We start from the raw sequence: 17324 nt of genomic DNA on the forward strand, positions 1-17324 counted from the left end.
TATTCTGACGTTAGAATAGAAATGTTGACAGATACGTCAGAGTCGTCAGATCATGTCACTGTCATATTTACAATATGATATGACGTCACGTACAGATGATCGTCGATACGTCACTTTTAAAGAATAATACTTTACGTTTTAATCTCTTTAAATATAAATAATATAATTATTATACATTTGGAGTCCTCTAGGTGTCCAGATTTCTGTGTCTAGACTCAGTAATGTAAATTTATACTCTGTATTATACGAGAATATGTTAGCTGTAGTTCCATTTTCTGCCACTTCAAAATTAACTTGGTGGCTTTTTATATCCATTTGTGATAATGCATTCTAGAAAAATATACTTAACTTAAAAATAATTTCCTTCATAAAAACATTGCTACTTGTATATTGACAGGCGCTGTTATCAATATTTTATTATAGTCCTTTTAGTACGATAACGTACTACATATTTTCATATTATTATAGTTAAGAATGGTTGGACGTTGACAGATATAGAATTGTTTAAATGAAAGACACGTGGCAAATTTGAGAAACCTTTATTTGGACAAGCTAAACTTATAAACTTAAAATTAATCGTGCAGATCTACCTTAATAATTAAAAACCTAAAAAAACGAAAATGCATAACCTTTGTAGTTTTAAACTCTTTTTTATAATTTTCTGTACTTAATGCCTAGCAAATTGATATTCCTTTGTAATACTTCATAATCACACAGAAAAACCTTCCAACTCACATCTCATAATCAAATTTTAAAATGATAGATCGAAATCACTAGTTCATGATTAAAACAATTATCTACATTTATGATTTTGAAACGGGAACCTAAATGAAAGTAATTGGTTTGATACATAACTGGCTCTTAGTATATTGTACTTGTATTTAATTTCGTATTTATGATCGCATATATTATGTACCAAATCAATACCTAAATTTTAGATCTATCAAAATACAATTGTAAAATAACACAGCATTCACAATAAATAAACATGTTAATATGGTTAAAATCAAAATGCACACGTATAAATATAAAGTAAAAAAGACCTAAATTCATAATCACAACACAATAATCGTTCATAAATATCAATGTTAACTGATTAAAATTTTTCAGCAGCGTGACGGTGGGTTTACGATTTACATTCGTACGTTTGTACGTCAGAAAAAGTAATCGCTGAACTATATTTTACTTGTATAATGAGTCCTACTTAAAATCAAGTTTAGTCAAAATTCACTTCAGTCCAAATAGTTGACAATACTTTGATGTGATGATTAAATTTCTGTCAATCGCCAATTACGATCGTCCCTTTAAAAATCATATTATTTAAAATATGAAATTAAAATGAGCATATCTATTGGCCGAACTTGATAAAAAAAAGCAGTTGTTAAAGAAATTTCCTTGAAATAATCAAATCTTAAAAACGGATGGATTTAAAATTGTAATCGAATATAAGTAAACGTTATCGGGTACTTTCTGTATTGTTTTCATACGTGATATAAAACGGTGGGTTAAAATCAAAAAATAAAACATGCCCTCGCCTAATATTATGATTAACAATTCCATAAACATATCTCATTTCAATCTTAAAACTAGTGTAATACCGGTGTTTACTTCAACAATTTAAAGTCTATGAGTACAGATCAAAATCGTCGTATCGCTTTTAGCTATCATAAAATCTATATAAAAACATAAAACATACAAAAACTATATCTAAAATCTTAAAATCAACAAATATTCATAACAGTACCTACTGATAAACAGTCACGGTTCTTCCAGCATGTCTGGCTGGTTCGTTGGCAAATCTTGTCTATCCATCATAAACCGTAGAACACGTGATTGTCATAATTCTCTGCTATAACTTTTACCTAACATCAGTCTTTATAGAGTACAGATCATGTTCTATTTCATCATCTCGTGAGAAACTCTTTGAGTTTGCAGAGTCAATCATCGATTGTAATATAGTTTTATGAATACTCTTCCTTTAAAATAACTATCAAAATTGCGCTGTTATTGAAAGAATCAAAAACCACATCATAAAATATTGCATTGAACATTTTGACAGTTAAGTTAACGAAAGTTGAAAACAAAGATGAGCATGGATTTCAACGATGCAAAATTAGATTCTTATGAATTAAAAAAATATCGTACTTACGTTTTTCAAGGCGTTTTATAAACTAAACTTCGTTTGAGACTAAATAGAAAAGAAATGGTAGTAAAAGTGTTTAGATTTTCTTACATCACAAGAATCTAAAATTGGCAAACAGATTCATCAGACTACATTCTGAAATTCACTTCCAGACTTCTGAAAGTATGTGGCTGGTTGGTAGTTGCTAAAAGATGACAATTTCATGTAAAAATACCAAATTATATTCGTATACAATGTTTTAATTAAGACCTTTGAACAAATAGATTTATCAACATTAAATCATTGTAAAGGCTATTCAGGTGGTATAAAATTTTTGCCAATTTTGTGAGTTGAGTGAATTTGAAAATGTAGTAAGTTAGGATATGTTTGTCGTTTCATTAACTATGTGGGTGATTATAAATGTGTGGGACGGTATCGTGGCGTCTACCATTTGTCCTGCGAGAGCGCCGCCGTGTTGTACTGCGGTGGAGAATTGATGATCTTGCGGTCGGTCGGAGTGCCAGCTCCTTTATATGCGCTCGCTTGTTTTTGCAGCTCTGAAATATACATAAGGATGTATAAGAGGCGGTCCCAAATTCGCGATCGAGGATTTTTGCTGCGATTCAGTAGCGAAACAATCGCAAAATGATCGCGATACGCGATTTATTCGACGGACCAATTTTAATTTACCAAACAGGATTATTGTACTTAACGTAAGATACAAAGCCGCTCTTGGGGACTACGACTGCAAGTATTTGGAGTTGGAAGACGGAAGGTCTTACTACTCACATACATGAACGAGAATATTCACGTGCAATTACGATAGTTCTTGGACTATTAACTTATACTTCTCCGCATATTTAGCAGCCTTGAGATGTAAGAAGTATACCCACTCCATAACGTTGTTCCCGTACAGATTGGTACAGAATACAACTTGCCTAAGATACACTAAGTTAATTAATTACTACACACCTGCGATGACTAGCAGCATCTTCCTGCGAGCGCCGAAGGCTGCGACGCCAATCTCGCTGAGGTCCGCCTCGTTGAGCGACGCGAACGTCGACAGGTCCAACTCGTGCTTTTTGAACAGATCTAACCAACACACGTGTATTATTATAAAACTTAACGCTTAGAGGACGAACTGAGTAATATGTAATGTTATAAAAATTGCGCAAATTATAGTGGCATACGGCATAAACATTACATTGGTTGTTATAGATGTAGGTACATTGATGTTACACGGTTACTGTTTTTTCTAAACACTTTTCAACATCACTAATGGGATACCATTATAGCATAGCAATCTCATCTAAGATCTCAAAGAATTTCTTACAATGTGTACAATATTGTGAGAAATTATTTCTTTAAGTTACCTACTTATAATACTTGGCTATTATGCAATTGTAATAAAATACAGTAATAAAGCATTGTATTGTATAAGTAAGTACTTGTAAGGACAACTGTATTACTTCAAAAGATCAGGTATTAAACCCTGAAGCTGCCCACTGTTAATATTGACGCAATATAACATAATGAATAACATACCGATATACTTGTGCAGGCCAATGTCCCTCAACAGATCATAGAGCTGTTGGTAGCGGCACGGCTTGGCGGCGGACGGCTGCGGCGGCGACGGCTGCTCAGCGATGTTGGGACGCACCAGCTCCGATCTGTTCCAGCCTTTCTCGGGCTGCACAACATTCATTTTAAGGTCAGGTATAGTGTGAAGTATAGTTTGAAGGAAGAACCCTTTGTGGTTCGACTCAGCGGCACCACCGCCACACCTATTTCTGCCTCATAACAACAGTGTTAAGCGCTGCTGTGTTCTGGTTTGAAGACAGACTTTTCCGAGGCGTTCCAGCTTAGTCCTCAGGGGTAGCGGCGCATCTGTGGCCGACCTCAGGTAGGAATATCTAATCCTATCTGGGGTTGATTACAGATGTCCATGGGCGGCAGTAGCCACATCAGGTGGACTGCATGCTCGTCTGCTATTCTTATATTATAAAAAAAAAAATGCTTATAGTTGTGTTTGACCGCGTTGACTGTCTGACTACACCTCAATTAGTACGAAAATATACGTACTTATATATAGATACACAAACATACTCAGTAATTCTTCTTCATAACGAAACATCTTGTGAAGTGGTGGTAGTTGTAATGACATACAAAAAGTACTCTGTAAAGAACCTACTTTGAATAAAAAAGTTTGATTTGATTTAGTTTGATTTGATACAGGCGTAGCATACCGAAGACTGGTCTAGGAAAATTATTTGCTAAATTTTTTTTTTTACTTTTATCTGAATAAGCACGGCAAATTGGATCTACGCCCTGATCGGTAATTTCAGCTTGCTCCCTAGGTTTCTAATTTATCCTACGCCTCCCCGACAGTAAAAACCCACAATACACTACTGTGTGTAACTATAAAGCGTATTTACCGTGCTAAGCCCGTCGTTTTTATCCGTCAAGTTAAACTGTCCGGGCGAGGTGTTGCTGAAGTAGTACCCGGACCATCTCGGAGTCGGCACCCTGTACCCGCTGCCTACGTTTTCTCGCATGGCCTGGACAAAAAAATGTATTAGTATGCATGTCATGAAATAATTTAAGTCTATGTAGGGTCACAAATCGAAAGTTATTTTCATTAGCATTGTTACAGATTATAGTATTAAAGCTTAATTACAATCGATACCTGATAAACTGCATAGTATAGTTTTGCTCGTTATTATTACTCAGTCTATCCAAATTGTGCCTGCTAAAGATCGGAATCTTACAATGTTTAGTAGAAGTAATTGTCAAGTTGATTTTTGGTAGGCAAAACATTAGGTTGATTATCAATAATTGCCGTCACTAGATTAGATGTCATTGTCCATCTATATTGTACAAATTATTCAACTTTTACTTTACAATTTTTTTTGTTAGAGTTAGGAGTTATGATACGGAGTGGTTTTACCTTAGAGGCTTCGGCCTGCATCTTGCGGTACTCGGAGAGCGGGGACAGCTTGCCGAGCGCTTCCAGGGTCTTCTTCTCGCAACCTACCGCACGACGGTCCGCGATCGGCAGGTCCGAGATTATGTTTGCTAATTCTAATCGAAGATGGTGAAAATAATAATAATAATAAGGTCATAGAATTCGAAACTAATTTAAAATTTAAAACACTTCGTTTATAGATCTTTTACGTTTCATGTCAGTCCTAAGACCTGAGCCACTGAGTTTTGGACTGTTATGTGTATTTTCAGTTGTTTATCGCTGTCTTCTTTAGAGGTACACGTTAATTAGACGAAGCGGATTTTGGTTATCGAGTCTTATCTACAGGTATAATGATTTTTAACTGGCACCTTTGATGCCCATATTTTTTATTTTCAACACTACGTCTATAGACATTCAGTGAATAAAATGAAAATAAAACCATACCTTGTTGTGATCGATCGTTTTCCGAAGAGGGTGTTGGGCTGTGAGTGGGCTTGCTGATTGGGGACACCGATGGAGATACTACGTTACTGCCATCGCCTCCTAAAGAAAAGGGGTAAGGGTAAGGTCATTTAAATGTATAAAATAATACTTTGTTCCTATAAAATTTAATATATTGGCCATACAAATCCTTTTAGGTACGAGTACCAATATGTGTATGTTGCAAAATATACCTGCAAACATTAGCGAAGAAATTCTAAGCCTATGCCTACAAAGCAATACAAAGATCTCTATGAAAATACATTGAGTGGACTGTTGAAAAATAATTTTATGAAACAACACTTAAACTATGAAAATAATAATTCACCAGATATATTCTGCGTGTCGAGTGACACGGAGCTGCCGGTGAAGTTGCTCTGATAGCCGCTGCTCGCCTGCGAGCTGGAATTCAGCAGCTGGCTCAGCGTGATCTGCAGACATATATTAATTAAATTTTATATGTTACCTTCCAAATTAATTGATATCTGATAGTGATTAACTCATGAGGACGTTGAAAACTGGAAAAAACAGGCTTTACAGAAGTCAAAAGCCACCTGCCCGGTGTATTACAAACACCAAGAGTTTAAGTAACGTTATATAAATTGTATATTTAGTAGGAACTTAGTCAAATTAATTCGCGTATACTCACGGGCCTGCCATCAGCCGGCATCTGCAGATATGGAGGTTGCATCATCATCGACTGCTGCATACCGCTCATCTCGACGTTGTTTGACATCGCTGTATCAGACATATTGAAATCTGTTATTACTAAGTATAGTGAATTGCAAGGGTTAAAATCAATTAGTATGACTTAGTTTCGGTCCCATTAAGGAGGTTATACCATAATCCTGGTGGTTATGTCTACCTATGTATCTACATATATACCCGCCGCCCATTATAGAATGTGTGGTGGTCATGTCAATATCAATAAGTTCTTTGAAGTATACGTTTTTTACAATAATATGGAGGTACCAAACGAGTAGGAAGAGTAGACGTTCCTAGCCGTGAGGACAAAGTTTTTCGCTACGTTACGTTATTATCACGAAACTAGAACAAAATAGCGCTTAACACAGTTGTTACAGGAGTATCGGTAGTGCCGTCAGATCTAACTTCGGTTCTACTTCATCCCCTTTAAGCATCATTGAGTCCTGGTAAGGTTTACATCAGTACACTCACATGTCCAGGAGGGCTGGTTGTTGTAGACGAGCGCGGGCGCGGGGAAGGGGAAGTGCGCGGCGCGCGGCGGCGGCGACGGCGCCCACGCGGGGAACGCCGCCGGGGACAGCGCGCCGCCGAACAGCGGGCTGCTCACGCCGAACCTGGGAACACAACGTAAGGGCATAGAAAGCTATGGTAAGAAGGAGGTTGAGCTGAACGCGCATGCGCAGATAACTCGACTTTAGTAAAACCATTGTTACAAGAGAGTAAAAGGTCCAACTGAATTTGCGCACACACAATAAGCTGACATACAAAAACACACAAACATACAAAAAAACATTCTTCAGAATATTGTTACAAAAACGTCTATTTGTGTAGATTTAGAAGTTTAACAATACGCAAGAGACGAGCTTAAGATAAATGCTAGCAGACAGTTTTTAATTATAATTGTTAACAATAATTAACGGAAAGAATATTAAAATATTTAAAAGCCAATTTTATTGAAAATAATTTCATGCCGTTGAAACTGAAAAACTTCGTTTTCAATCACAAACGCGTCAGTAAATATTTCTCATATGAAAATAACCAAATTTTACTAAAACAAATATTTGAATTAGCGTCAATTATAAATAAGTAAAGCCCGTTCCACATTCTCGCGAGAACGCGAGAAAAGTACGAAAAACGAGAATGAACGCGAAATTCTCGCGAGAATGTGGAGCGGGCTTAAGACTAACGTGGCGAGCTCCGTCATCTGCATGTTGAAGGGCGAGCATGGCGAGGCGGTGTGCGCGGGCGAGAAGGGGTTGAAGCCGAAGTTGGGCATCGCGGCCGCTAGCGACGGGATGCTGTACGACTCTGGGACTTCTGCTGTGATAGCTGGCTCTGATCCGCCGAGCAACTCGCGACGGGCTTCGTAGATGTCACCTGGGGTAGTTTAGGTTAGGTTAGGTTAGGAGGTAAGGTTAGGTTAGTAACGGTGATTCTGTTACTTACGTCGTCCATCGGTCACTTTAAGAAATAATTATTCTGTTGCGTCCCTAGACATTTTTATTTTGCCACAAGACAATGTACAAACATTTTCTTGTACAAATTGAACATATATGCAAGAAAGACGAAAAAAATTTTAGTTACCTCGAATTTCATTCTCGGACCCTTCGATTTAGGAGCAGAGTTTTAACCACTAGTCTATTACTGCTATACGCGCACCTATACTATTTTTTTTTAAATAAATATAATCTACCCACCAGCGCATCTCTCAATGCCCTTGATCACGATGGAGGCGATGCCCTGCTTAGGCTTCCTGCGCACGCTGATGTACACGTTGTGTTTCTGCATCAGCTTCGTAGCAGCATCGGTCTCGATACGGCACGCCTCGTCCGACACGTCGAATATCACCACTAGTGGGAGGCTACCCTGTGATCAAAGGGAGGGTTTCCAAATGTGCACGTAATGTATGTAATGTTAAGTTGTTGCTGCCGCTCTTGGACAGGAGTAGATTATTAAAAGTGCATTGCACGAAACACCTTGTGAAGTGGTGGTAGTTTGACATTCAAAAAGTGCTCTGTAAAGACCTATTTTGAATAAAAAAAATTGATTTGATTGCAGTTATGGGTAAATGAAAATGTCTCTTAGTCTCCCTGTCTTATTTTGGCCTTTAAATCAAATACAATAATTTACGACTAAACGGCTATATACAACAGTTGTTATAGGTTGGTACTGTGGAGTTTCAGTCGTGTCAGTTGCCAGGTGTCGTGACAATTTCATCTGAAAATTATTTTGACTTTTAATTATGAATGGGGGTTGCTGCTACTTTCTGATAAGCCCTATATAGATAGTTTGGCGTATTAAAGAGCGACCTCTTGTAGTTTTACTAGACGTAGTTACTCACCACCAACTGCTGGCGCGCAGTGTACACATCCTTAATCTGTCCCGTGATGGTGACGCAGCTCTTCCGTATGGCGGGGATGTTGGGGTCATCGGCATCTGGGAACATGATCTGCGTGCCCGTGCCCTTCATGATCACCTTCAGCTGCTCCGCACCACGCCCGACTACCACTGAGTGGTGCATGGGGGAGATCTCGAGAGTCATCTGGACTTGGGTTTGGCTCTGAAATAAGGTCGTTAATTTAATATTGTTGTCATTAACGCCTGAAGTGATTATATAGCAATATTATTCTGCTTATAATTTTAAGTTATTTGAGTTGATCGTACAACTTTGTTATATTTGAGAAGTACGACCAAAATACAATACTTAGGAATATTGACTAAAATACGAATTGACCAACTATACCTAATGCATACAATTCCTGCAACAGTAACACCAGACTAAACATTGATTATTATTTATATGTGTGTACCCATCAAGTTATGTGACAAGAATAGATACTTAACCCACGGAACAATAAAGGATTTTGTTCTGTGATTTAACCAATAAATTAGTTTAAGTAGGTACTTATATCCATTTTTGTGGTCCATATTTCGTTATTGTTCGTTATTGTTTTCCAGAATAAGTTTTATAGCAATAACTTTGAGCTGCATATTCTTGGCATTGTTTTCCTGATTAAAGTATGTAAATTTAAAATAAATTAAATTTATGTAAATTTTTAACCGTCTTGTCAATGGAAAGACCACGCGTATATTATTATTATTAACACAATATTTATAGTAGATATAGTGTTACTGACAGCGAGCGGTCCGCACATGTAGCTCATGAGCAGGCCGGTGGCCTCCATGGCGGCCTGCACCTCCCACTGCACGCCCTTCACCACCAGCAGGTTGGCGTGCAGCTTCGGCCGGTTGCGCAGCATCACCTGCACACAACAATACCGTAACATTCCAGTTACATAAAGGCACACTTCGATTATTATAATGACTTTGTTGAACACATATTAATAAAATTGGCTGAAAAATTTCCGATGACACGTGGACACAAGTCGAAAAATATCTTAAGTAGTATTAAGTAATACAGTAACAAATAAGGGACGAATATAAAATTGATTTTATTTTCAAGTCTGTAAGCAAGATACCATTTTAGCAAAATTCGCGTCATACCTTATAATTTGTCTTAAGAAAAATGAAACACTAATTTTTAACACTTTATTAGGCTTATAATAAAAAGGTTGAAATTAGGGAAGTGTCTGTCTGTCTATTGAATGTCTATTAAATGTTAGAGCCACAACGCACAATTGCTTTTAATAAGGCGTGGGTTCACATAAATGTAATGTCTGCTATTACAAGAATAATTATAAAAAATGATGGATTTTTAATTTTGTAAATACATGATAATATTCTCGTATATACTTGAAAAAATACAAGGAACGTTAAAACTGACTAAAATAAATAAACAAATAATGAGGTATATCATGGATTGTGTAGTTTACCTGCACATTATACTGGTCCTGTATCTGCTGCACGTAGGGCGAGTTGATGTCGGGCAGCGGCTGCGAGGACGCCGTGATGGGCAGCTCGAAGCAGAATACCAGCGGAGTTAGCGCCTGCAAACAACCACTCCAATGTACCTATTTTTTTAATTTCAATCATCATGAATCCATTAATGTTTCACTTCTGGGTTCGGATCTCTTCAGAGTTATAGGTGTTTAGGCCGTAATCCATCGCGCGGGCCAATTGTGAATTGATAGATTTCACACAGAAAATTTATTAATAACTCTCATGCGTATGCAAATTCAAATTCTTTATTTGCTAGAAAACAGTTATTACACAGATATTATCTACAATTGTACATATTACAGTCCAGTGTATTCTACCTGTATGAGGTTTGCAGATTTCCTCACGATATTTTCCTGCACCGTTAATTCAAATTATCATTGTTTTTATTTTAATTACAATATGTACTACAAAATATAGCATTAGGAGGCCCATAACATATGAAGTTATGTATTAAATATGTCGTTATAAAATTTTCGTACCCTAATCAAATGTATCGAAATATGTTTTGATGGCATTTTTTAGCTTAAAACTGATAATAAGTCATTTGTACAAAACATTAAGTCATCTACCTACTTTACCCTAAGGGACCGTGCCTGGGGTTCCTGACATAAAGCCCCAAAAAGCAAATATATTAGCTTACACGACACGCTTTAGTTACCTTGCAAGATTTACGTTCAAGATTTCTAAATTGATCGTTCACTGGTCGTGTTTTAAATATTTCCCTACCTTATTTTTACCACGGAAGCCTGAGTTTTTGTGTGCTCCAGGGGCCAGGATGTCAGTCAGGTTCTTTAGATGTCATAATACCTCACAATAAATACATTATGAAATCACAAAGGAGTCAACACATACCTACTCCTATTACAGTCGAGTCATGTAATGGCAATTTATCTACATAATTCAACTTGAGTTATCACACACTTAATGCATTTTGATTAAACAATTAAAAGTGTGTTGATAACAGAAATTAAAATGCCACTAAAACGCTTAATTAAAAATAATTAAGATCCACCAATTAAAGGGTACAAAGTCCCTTTAATTATTATAAATTTTGTTACTACAGAGCAATATCTATATCTTAGATAGTTTTTTATTGCTTCCACCTACCAATGTTTTATGTAATAGCATATAATATTATATTAATTAAAAATGTATGTGGGTAGGTACCGATATGACTATGAGATCGTAACCTCCAATACTATTTAAACAATCGCCTAGTACCTATTTTTCATGGAGAAGGCAATCTATTCTAGCCTTCAATATTATGAAATTAGGTATATACGGGTAGATTTAAAATCATAATTGAACTTTCACGGGAACAAAATCGCAAGCTTATGTACTTATAAATAAATACTCATTGATATAAAAATGCAATAGAATATATTGCCTAACATGTTAACAAGCCATTTAATTAGAGAAGATTCGCTAACAAGCTACTGTGCAAAGTCCCTTCATCGGAGTAATTAATTACGTTACGATATCCACAAGCACGCGACTGTTGCAATGCGTTTCACTGCTTGAATTTTGCTAATAACGTATCTTCAGAATTGTAATTATGCAAACAAGTTATTCAAGTAACATTTTATGAGATTTGGTTGATTTATTTTTTCGTAGAAGGTATGATTCGCAACACTAATGGATTGTAGTTTTGTGAATTATAAGAAAAAGTATTAACTTATTACGTCATTAATGCGAAGACGAGACGACTCACGTGGTGGACCGATTATCATATCGGAATAAAATAAAAAGGAAGGTCTGCGGTGCAGAGCGTTTCGGCGATTTACGGGCCATCCCCAGCCGGAGAAGTACCTAAACGATGAAATTAGATTTCTCTTTTGGATCTTATTATCTGTGCCTGTATCTGTATCCATGGGACCCACGACAGAGGGAATCCTAATGTGTAGCTGTGAGCTACACTCACGCGCCATGGATCGTAGGCATCTGACGATTTTAACATTGTTGTGCTGGGTGAAGAACATTTTGAATTGGTAAACAATTGAAAAAAAAATAGTGGATCCAATGATCCACTAATCAATGGATGTTGAATCTGCGCTCGATATTACCAGAAATAAAAGTAGTAAAAAATTAAGAATGTGCTATAATAGCGTGACGCTAATGTCATTTTCACATCGTCATATTTTTTCATAAGGTTATCGATCGAGGGTTCGATAATACCGAAACCTAAATATCGATATTTACTTTTATCAATAGCGATTATTCCCGATACGATATTAAGTATTATATAAAAAAATATATACTTACTAGCTGACCCGGCAAATTTAGTACCGCCGCAAAATCTATTTATCAAATATATTTCATATAAAATATAGTCTATGTTACTCGTGGATAATGTAGCTTTCGAATGGTGAAAGAATTTTTAAAATAGGTCCAGTAGTTTTTGAGCCTATTCATTACAACCAAACAAACAAACAAAGTTTTCCTCTTTATAATATTAGTGTAGGTAGATATGGAATATTTAAAATATTTTATTACTAATACAGGCCAAATAAAGTGCCGTCAATATTAAAAATCTTTGTCGACGAATCAATTATCGATAATATCGCGAACATTTTTTCCAGCATTCGATATATCAATCTTTTGTTACTATAAATAGCAATGTAAGTATTTGTGTGTGTATAATTTATTTATTTAGTCAATTAGTACGCATCACTTCAATTACACTGATGAAAAATGATAGGATAATCTTTATATATTTCTTACGTGCGTGTGTATGTCACTGAACTCCTCCTAAACGCCTGGACTGATTTTGGTGAAATTTGTTGGGTGTTCAAAGGGACTTGAGAATGGTTTAGATTCACATTTTAATCTGGGGGAAAAGGTTTTTTTAATTAATTTTTAATTCGTAAGTACTTGTTGATTTTGGAATATTTCACATTGGATTCGACAGGCTTCGCTACCATCGCAGTTTCAAATATTCTATCTATTTTTCAAACCCGTAAGTGATAAGGGTTGTTCACCTTTAACTTTTTTTTTATTTATATGGCAACACAACGTTTGCCGGGTCAGCTAGTGAAAATATAATATGTTACCCTGACGCGTGCTCGGGCCCGCTCCACGCGCTCCATGTCTCCCGCGATGGACACCTGGTTGCTCTTCTCCATGGTGCTGGTGCGGTTCGAGTCCGGGAAGTGGATGTGGCAGCCGGTCTCCTCCATCACGCGCTTGATTGTTAGGCCTCCCTGTATTTTGCAAAATAATAGTTTTTATCAACCTATTTATGACGTCTCATTGCTGGGTATCTCCAATTCTCTATATATAAATGGAAAAGGCCTGGAGCAAACTAAACCACGCTGTTCTAGTTCAGGCTGACACAAATTCAAATAAATTAATTTGATTTGAGGTTGGTGGATAATGGTACCGAGGGCTCAGTTGTCGGAGGTAAACAATTCATGTAACACCCTTAATTAATAAACAAGTTTTCAATTTTTGCGTACAAAAGATCGAAATTTGTAATAGGCAGGAATCGTCAAATATCATAGGTAGTTAAAAAAAAAGATTAATTATAATAAATTATCAGGCGTATAAGGCGCTTCATACCCACTACGTAATTACTTTTTAAGTTAATGATAAAAACGAGTATGCACTTCGATGCACGGAAATCACAGTGTCTACGTAAAGCTTCATAAATTGTAACTTTATAATTGTAAATATCAATATATTGACAAGTATAAAAATATTCGTAACGGTTTCAGAAAATTACAAGAAATGTGGTGTATTTTTTTGTTATTATATTTCGCTAATGTAATTATCTATCAAACGGGTAGACGGGAATAGAACACCTAAGGATTAAGTTGAATGTCTACGATAAGTATTGATGTAGGTATCCTTTACCACTCTTCATATCAGAACACATTAACGCTTAACACTGCTGTTATGGGATAGAAATAAGTAGGCTGTGGTGAAGTGTGGTGCCTCCAGAGTCGAACCATGAAGTTTTCTACCACCTTCCTATATCGTCTCTGCCAGAATACCTAACTATGTCCGCTGTATAGTGACCTCCATGAAAGCAGCGCAGAAATATTAAACATCAGAGCTGGTAATGTCCTTACCTTACCGATGATGTGCGAGTGGTCCGTGTAGCTCACGTCTATCTTCATCGTGACTCGGTTACTCTGTGGGCACACCATTAGCATCACAATTAGGCACTTACTTCTACTAAATGTACAACAATAGATGCACAACCACCTGCACCTTTAATGTATGAAATATTGGTATATTATGCAGCACTGGACTACCTGGTCGTATATCTATTTACACGGGGTAGAAGACAGGGCGGCTCGGTATTAAAATCTGACGAAACTAAGTTTTTTTTGTTCATAATAATTTTTGACTTTATATACTAATTCATAAATTTCTGATTAAAAAGCAGGAATCATCCAGGGTTTGAGTTTGTTACTAAAATTTGCAACTATAAGCCATGGTCGTTAAATGTTTATGTACTACTCCCGTTTATTTATCTGTAAATCCGATCAATTTAAAGATCTATCGGAAGTCTGATAAGCTGTTACCCCAAGGAATAAGTTAGAAAGCCTTAATTTAGTATCTCGAAGGTCCTCGAATGGAGACCACGTCTCGGCAAAAGGAGTACAGGACGCCCCCCGACCACGTGGACTGATGACCTGAAGCGGACGGTGGGTAACCGCTGGATCCAGACTGCTCAAAACCGGTCGGAGAGGCACAAATTAGGGGAGGCCCATGTCCAGCACTGGACTATTAGAGGCTGATGGAAATTAGTGTCAGCCACACCACTTCTTAAGACCATATAAGGGGCGCGAGTATTAGAATAGACGCGACAGTGACTACCACAGTCGAATTACGCAGCGTTCTAATTCAAACTTTCGAGGTATTATAAAAAGGATTAGGTATCAATTTACCCTAGTATCCAGCAATTGCATAATCTTCTCCCTTGCCAACTTCACATCATCAGGTCGGCCAGCGATTCTAACATGTGGATCTAAAATAAACAAAAAAAATCACTGCAACATCACTACCACACTGCCTGCTTTATAATATTAATTTCAACATATTCTAACTGACCTAAAAAATTTAAAAGCTCCGCGAAATTATTGTTACGTATTTTTGTAATCGCTTTATATACTAATTCATCACTTTCTGTAAAAACCATTTTAAATTCATTAAAATATTCTTAAAAAAAAGTTTTATATCATATCAAAAGAAACGTTAATACATAATAGCATAAAAAATCGAACTAAATTCATAAAATTGTAGAGCGCCGGGCTGGCGCCGCACGCGCCTGTTTGGCGCCAGCCCGCCAAAAATTTCGATTTCATTCGGTCAATTTTGTTCACTGATGTTCCGTTTACTTTCAAAATAATTAAGATACGTTCCAATTTTTTACAAACTAAAATCTATATTCATTTTTTATAATTAATACTTACCTCATGTGTTTCATACATACTTTCAGAAAGTCTTGCAATCATTGCAATAAAGCTTCTTCATTGAAAGGGTCTTAAATTAAATAATAATTAAATAATACTGACCTTTTTTTGAACGAGCACCAATTTTGAGACGAGCGGGCCAATTTATTAATGTATTTGTCTCGTCCATTACCTACAATTTGAATATTAAATGTATTTTCTATGATTTCAAACTTTTATTTGACGTAAAATGATAAAATGAACTTACTCTATGAAAAAAAACCTGCGCTGTTTGGGATTCTTCCAGATTTTCTAAAAAAAAAGGATAAAATTATAACTATTTATAATAATGAACAGTATAATTTGACGTATGTGCCTCATGTTGATTATGGTTTTGGTACATGCCTGCCAACATCGCTTCCAGGCGCCGCCTGTCGACACGAAATCTTTCCTGATATACATCTTCTGCGCTGTTTAGCCCGAGTATTACTGCTAATTTCTGTAAGTCTTCTGCTGACGTCACAGAATTGCTCGTCCCACTTTCAGAAGCCTGTATTAATTTAAATGGAAGTATAAAAAATGAAAATATTTTATTACATTTGTAGAAACGGAAATAAAGGAAACCTAAATGAGGAAATCTCGTACTGTTGTATATTATTCATGTGTCCGTTATTCCTTATAATTAAGAGTTTTACAGTAATGTTTCTACAGTTCAAGATGGCGGTTTACATGATCACAGGTTAACACTAAGAGTTAACGGTTTCCTTTGTCATGTGTTAAAATATGTGTAAATTATTTATTTAATGACTTACCTCACTTAATGTATCCTTGTCTGAGCCGGCTTTAAATTCTGTTAAATGTGTTTTTACGGATAAAAAGTTCGTTGAAGACATTATCACTTACGTATTTAATTTTTGAAATATATTTGGTATACAAAATAGTCAATTCAATCGATATAGTATTATCTAACTAAATTTATCTAATGTTCATAATTATAAAAAATATCTTAGTAAAAATTATACTAAGTGATTAAACCGGAACTTTACTTATGGCTTTGCCAAACCCAACTAATGGAAGATAAAAATACAGTACCTATTGGAATAAAATATAACAAATACATTTGAGGGTATTTTTACATTTGCCAATGTTAAATAAAATATTTAATTAACAATATATTTTATATTATGGTACATACATAACGGCTACGTCTACTTATAAATATGTTTAGTAACGGTAAAAAAATAAATAAATATGTTTTATAAAAATAAATATTCATTCGTTCAAAAACATACCCATTTCGTTTTATAGTACAACACAGACGAGGTGCAGGAAGAATGGAGGCCTGGCGCGGATTAGCCAATGAGAGCTCGTCCCGCCATCGCGCACCGGACGTCACCGCCAAATCGGCGCCAGGCAGAGCTGGCGCCGATTGCTGCATTTGATTTACTTTGAAAATATTTAATTAAATAAAACATATTGAGAATAATAAAAAGTTATATTTTCATCATAAAGGCGTAAGTAAATATATTCTATATTTATATTCAACGTATTTTTTAGAAGTAAAGGTTATATGAAGCGAAAATAAATGTTTATCATTTTTATTTACATATATTTTACGCAGGTATTTAAAGTATAATTTATTATGATTGTATGATTACTATTTGTGCATAAATATTTGAAAAATTGAATGAAAATGTCAATAGTATACGAACGCCGAACGGAACGTTTATTCTCATTCATATATATATTTTGA

At 35.9% G+C, this 17324-nt stretch overlaps 1 protein-coding gene across 1 annotated transcript; it reads right to left on the minus strand.

Moving 5' to 3' along the window:
• Positions 1-522: 522 nt before the first annotated feature.
• On the minus strand, positions 523-16648 carry BicC (protein bicaudal C). The gene is made up of 21 exons (XM_073089001.1): positions 16384-16648; positions 15977-16121; positions 15840-15883; positions 15695-15764; positions 15068-15147; positions 14243-14305; positions 13223-13372; positions 10106-10219; positions 9410-9535; positions 8614-8832; positions 7970-8138; positions 7460-7649; positions 6744-6886; positions 6217-6305; positions 5896-5998; positions 5532-5630; positions 5070-5203; positions 4558-4680; positions 3668-3812; positions 3095-3214; positions 523-2679 (listed from the first exon to the last, which is right to left on the minus strand). The coding sequence occupies exons 1-21, from the start codon at positions 16462-16464 to the stop codon at positions 2567-2569; spliced, it is 2520 nt and encodes an 839-aa protein (XP_072945102.1). The 5' UTR covers positions 16465-16648; the 3' UTR covers positions 523-2566.
• Positions 16649-17324: the final 676 nt, after the last annotated feature.

The sequence above is a fragment of the Epargyreus clarus genome, unplaced genomic scaffold (assembly GCF_041222505.1).
Source record: "Epargyreus clarus isolate Ecla_fem2 unplaced genomic scaffold, WU_Ecla_fem_2.2 ptg000027l, whole genome shotgun sequence".
NCBI classification, from domain to species: Eukaryota; Metazoa; Arthropoda; class Insecta; order Lepidoptera; family Hesperiidae; genus Epargyreus; species Epargyreus clarus.

Coding starts and splice junctions, on each gene's coding strand:
- BicC (XM_073089001.1), bottom strand. CDS start 16,464: ATGTCTTCAACGAACTTTTTATCCGTAAAAACACATTTAACAGAATTT. Junction 8,139..8,613: donor CTGCGCGCCAGCAGTTGGTG/GTGAGTAACTAC, acceptor CTTTGATCACAG/GGTAGCCTCCCACTAGTGGT. Junction 3,813..4,557: donor AAAACGACGGGCTTAGCACG/GTAAATACGCTT, acceptor AATGTTGTGCAG/CCCGAGAAAGGCTGGAACAG.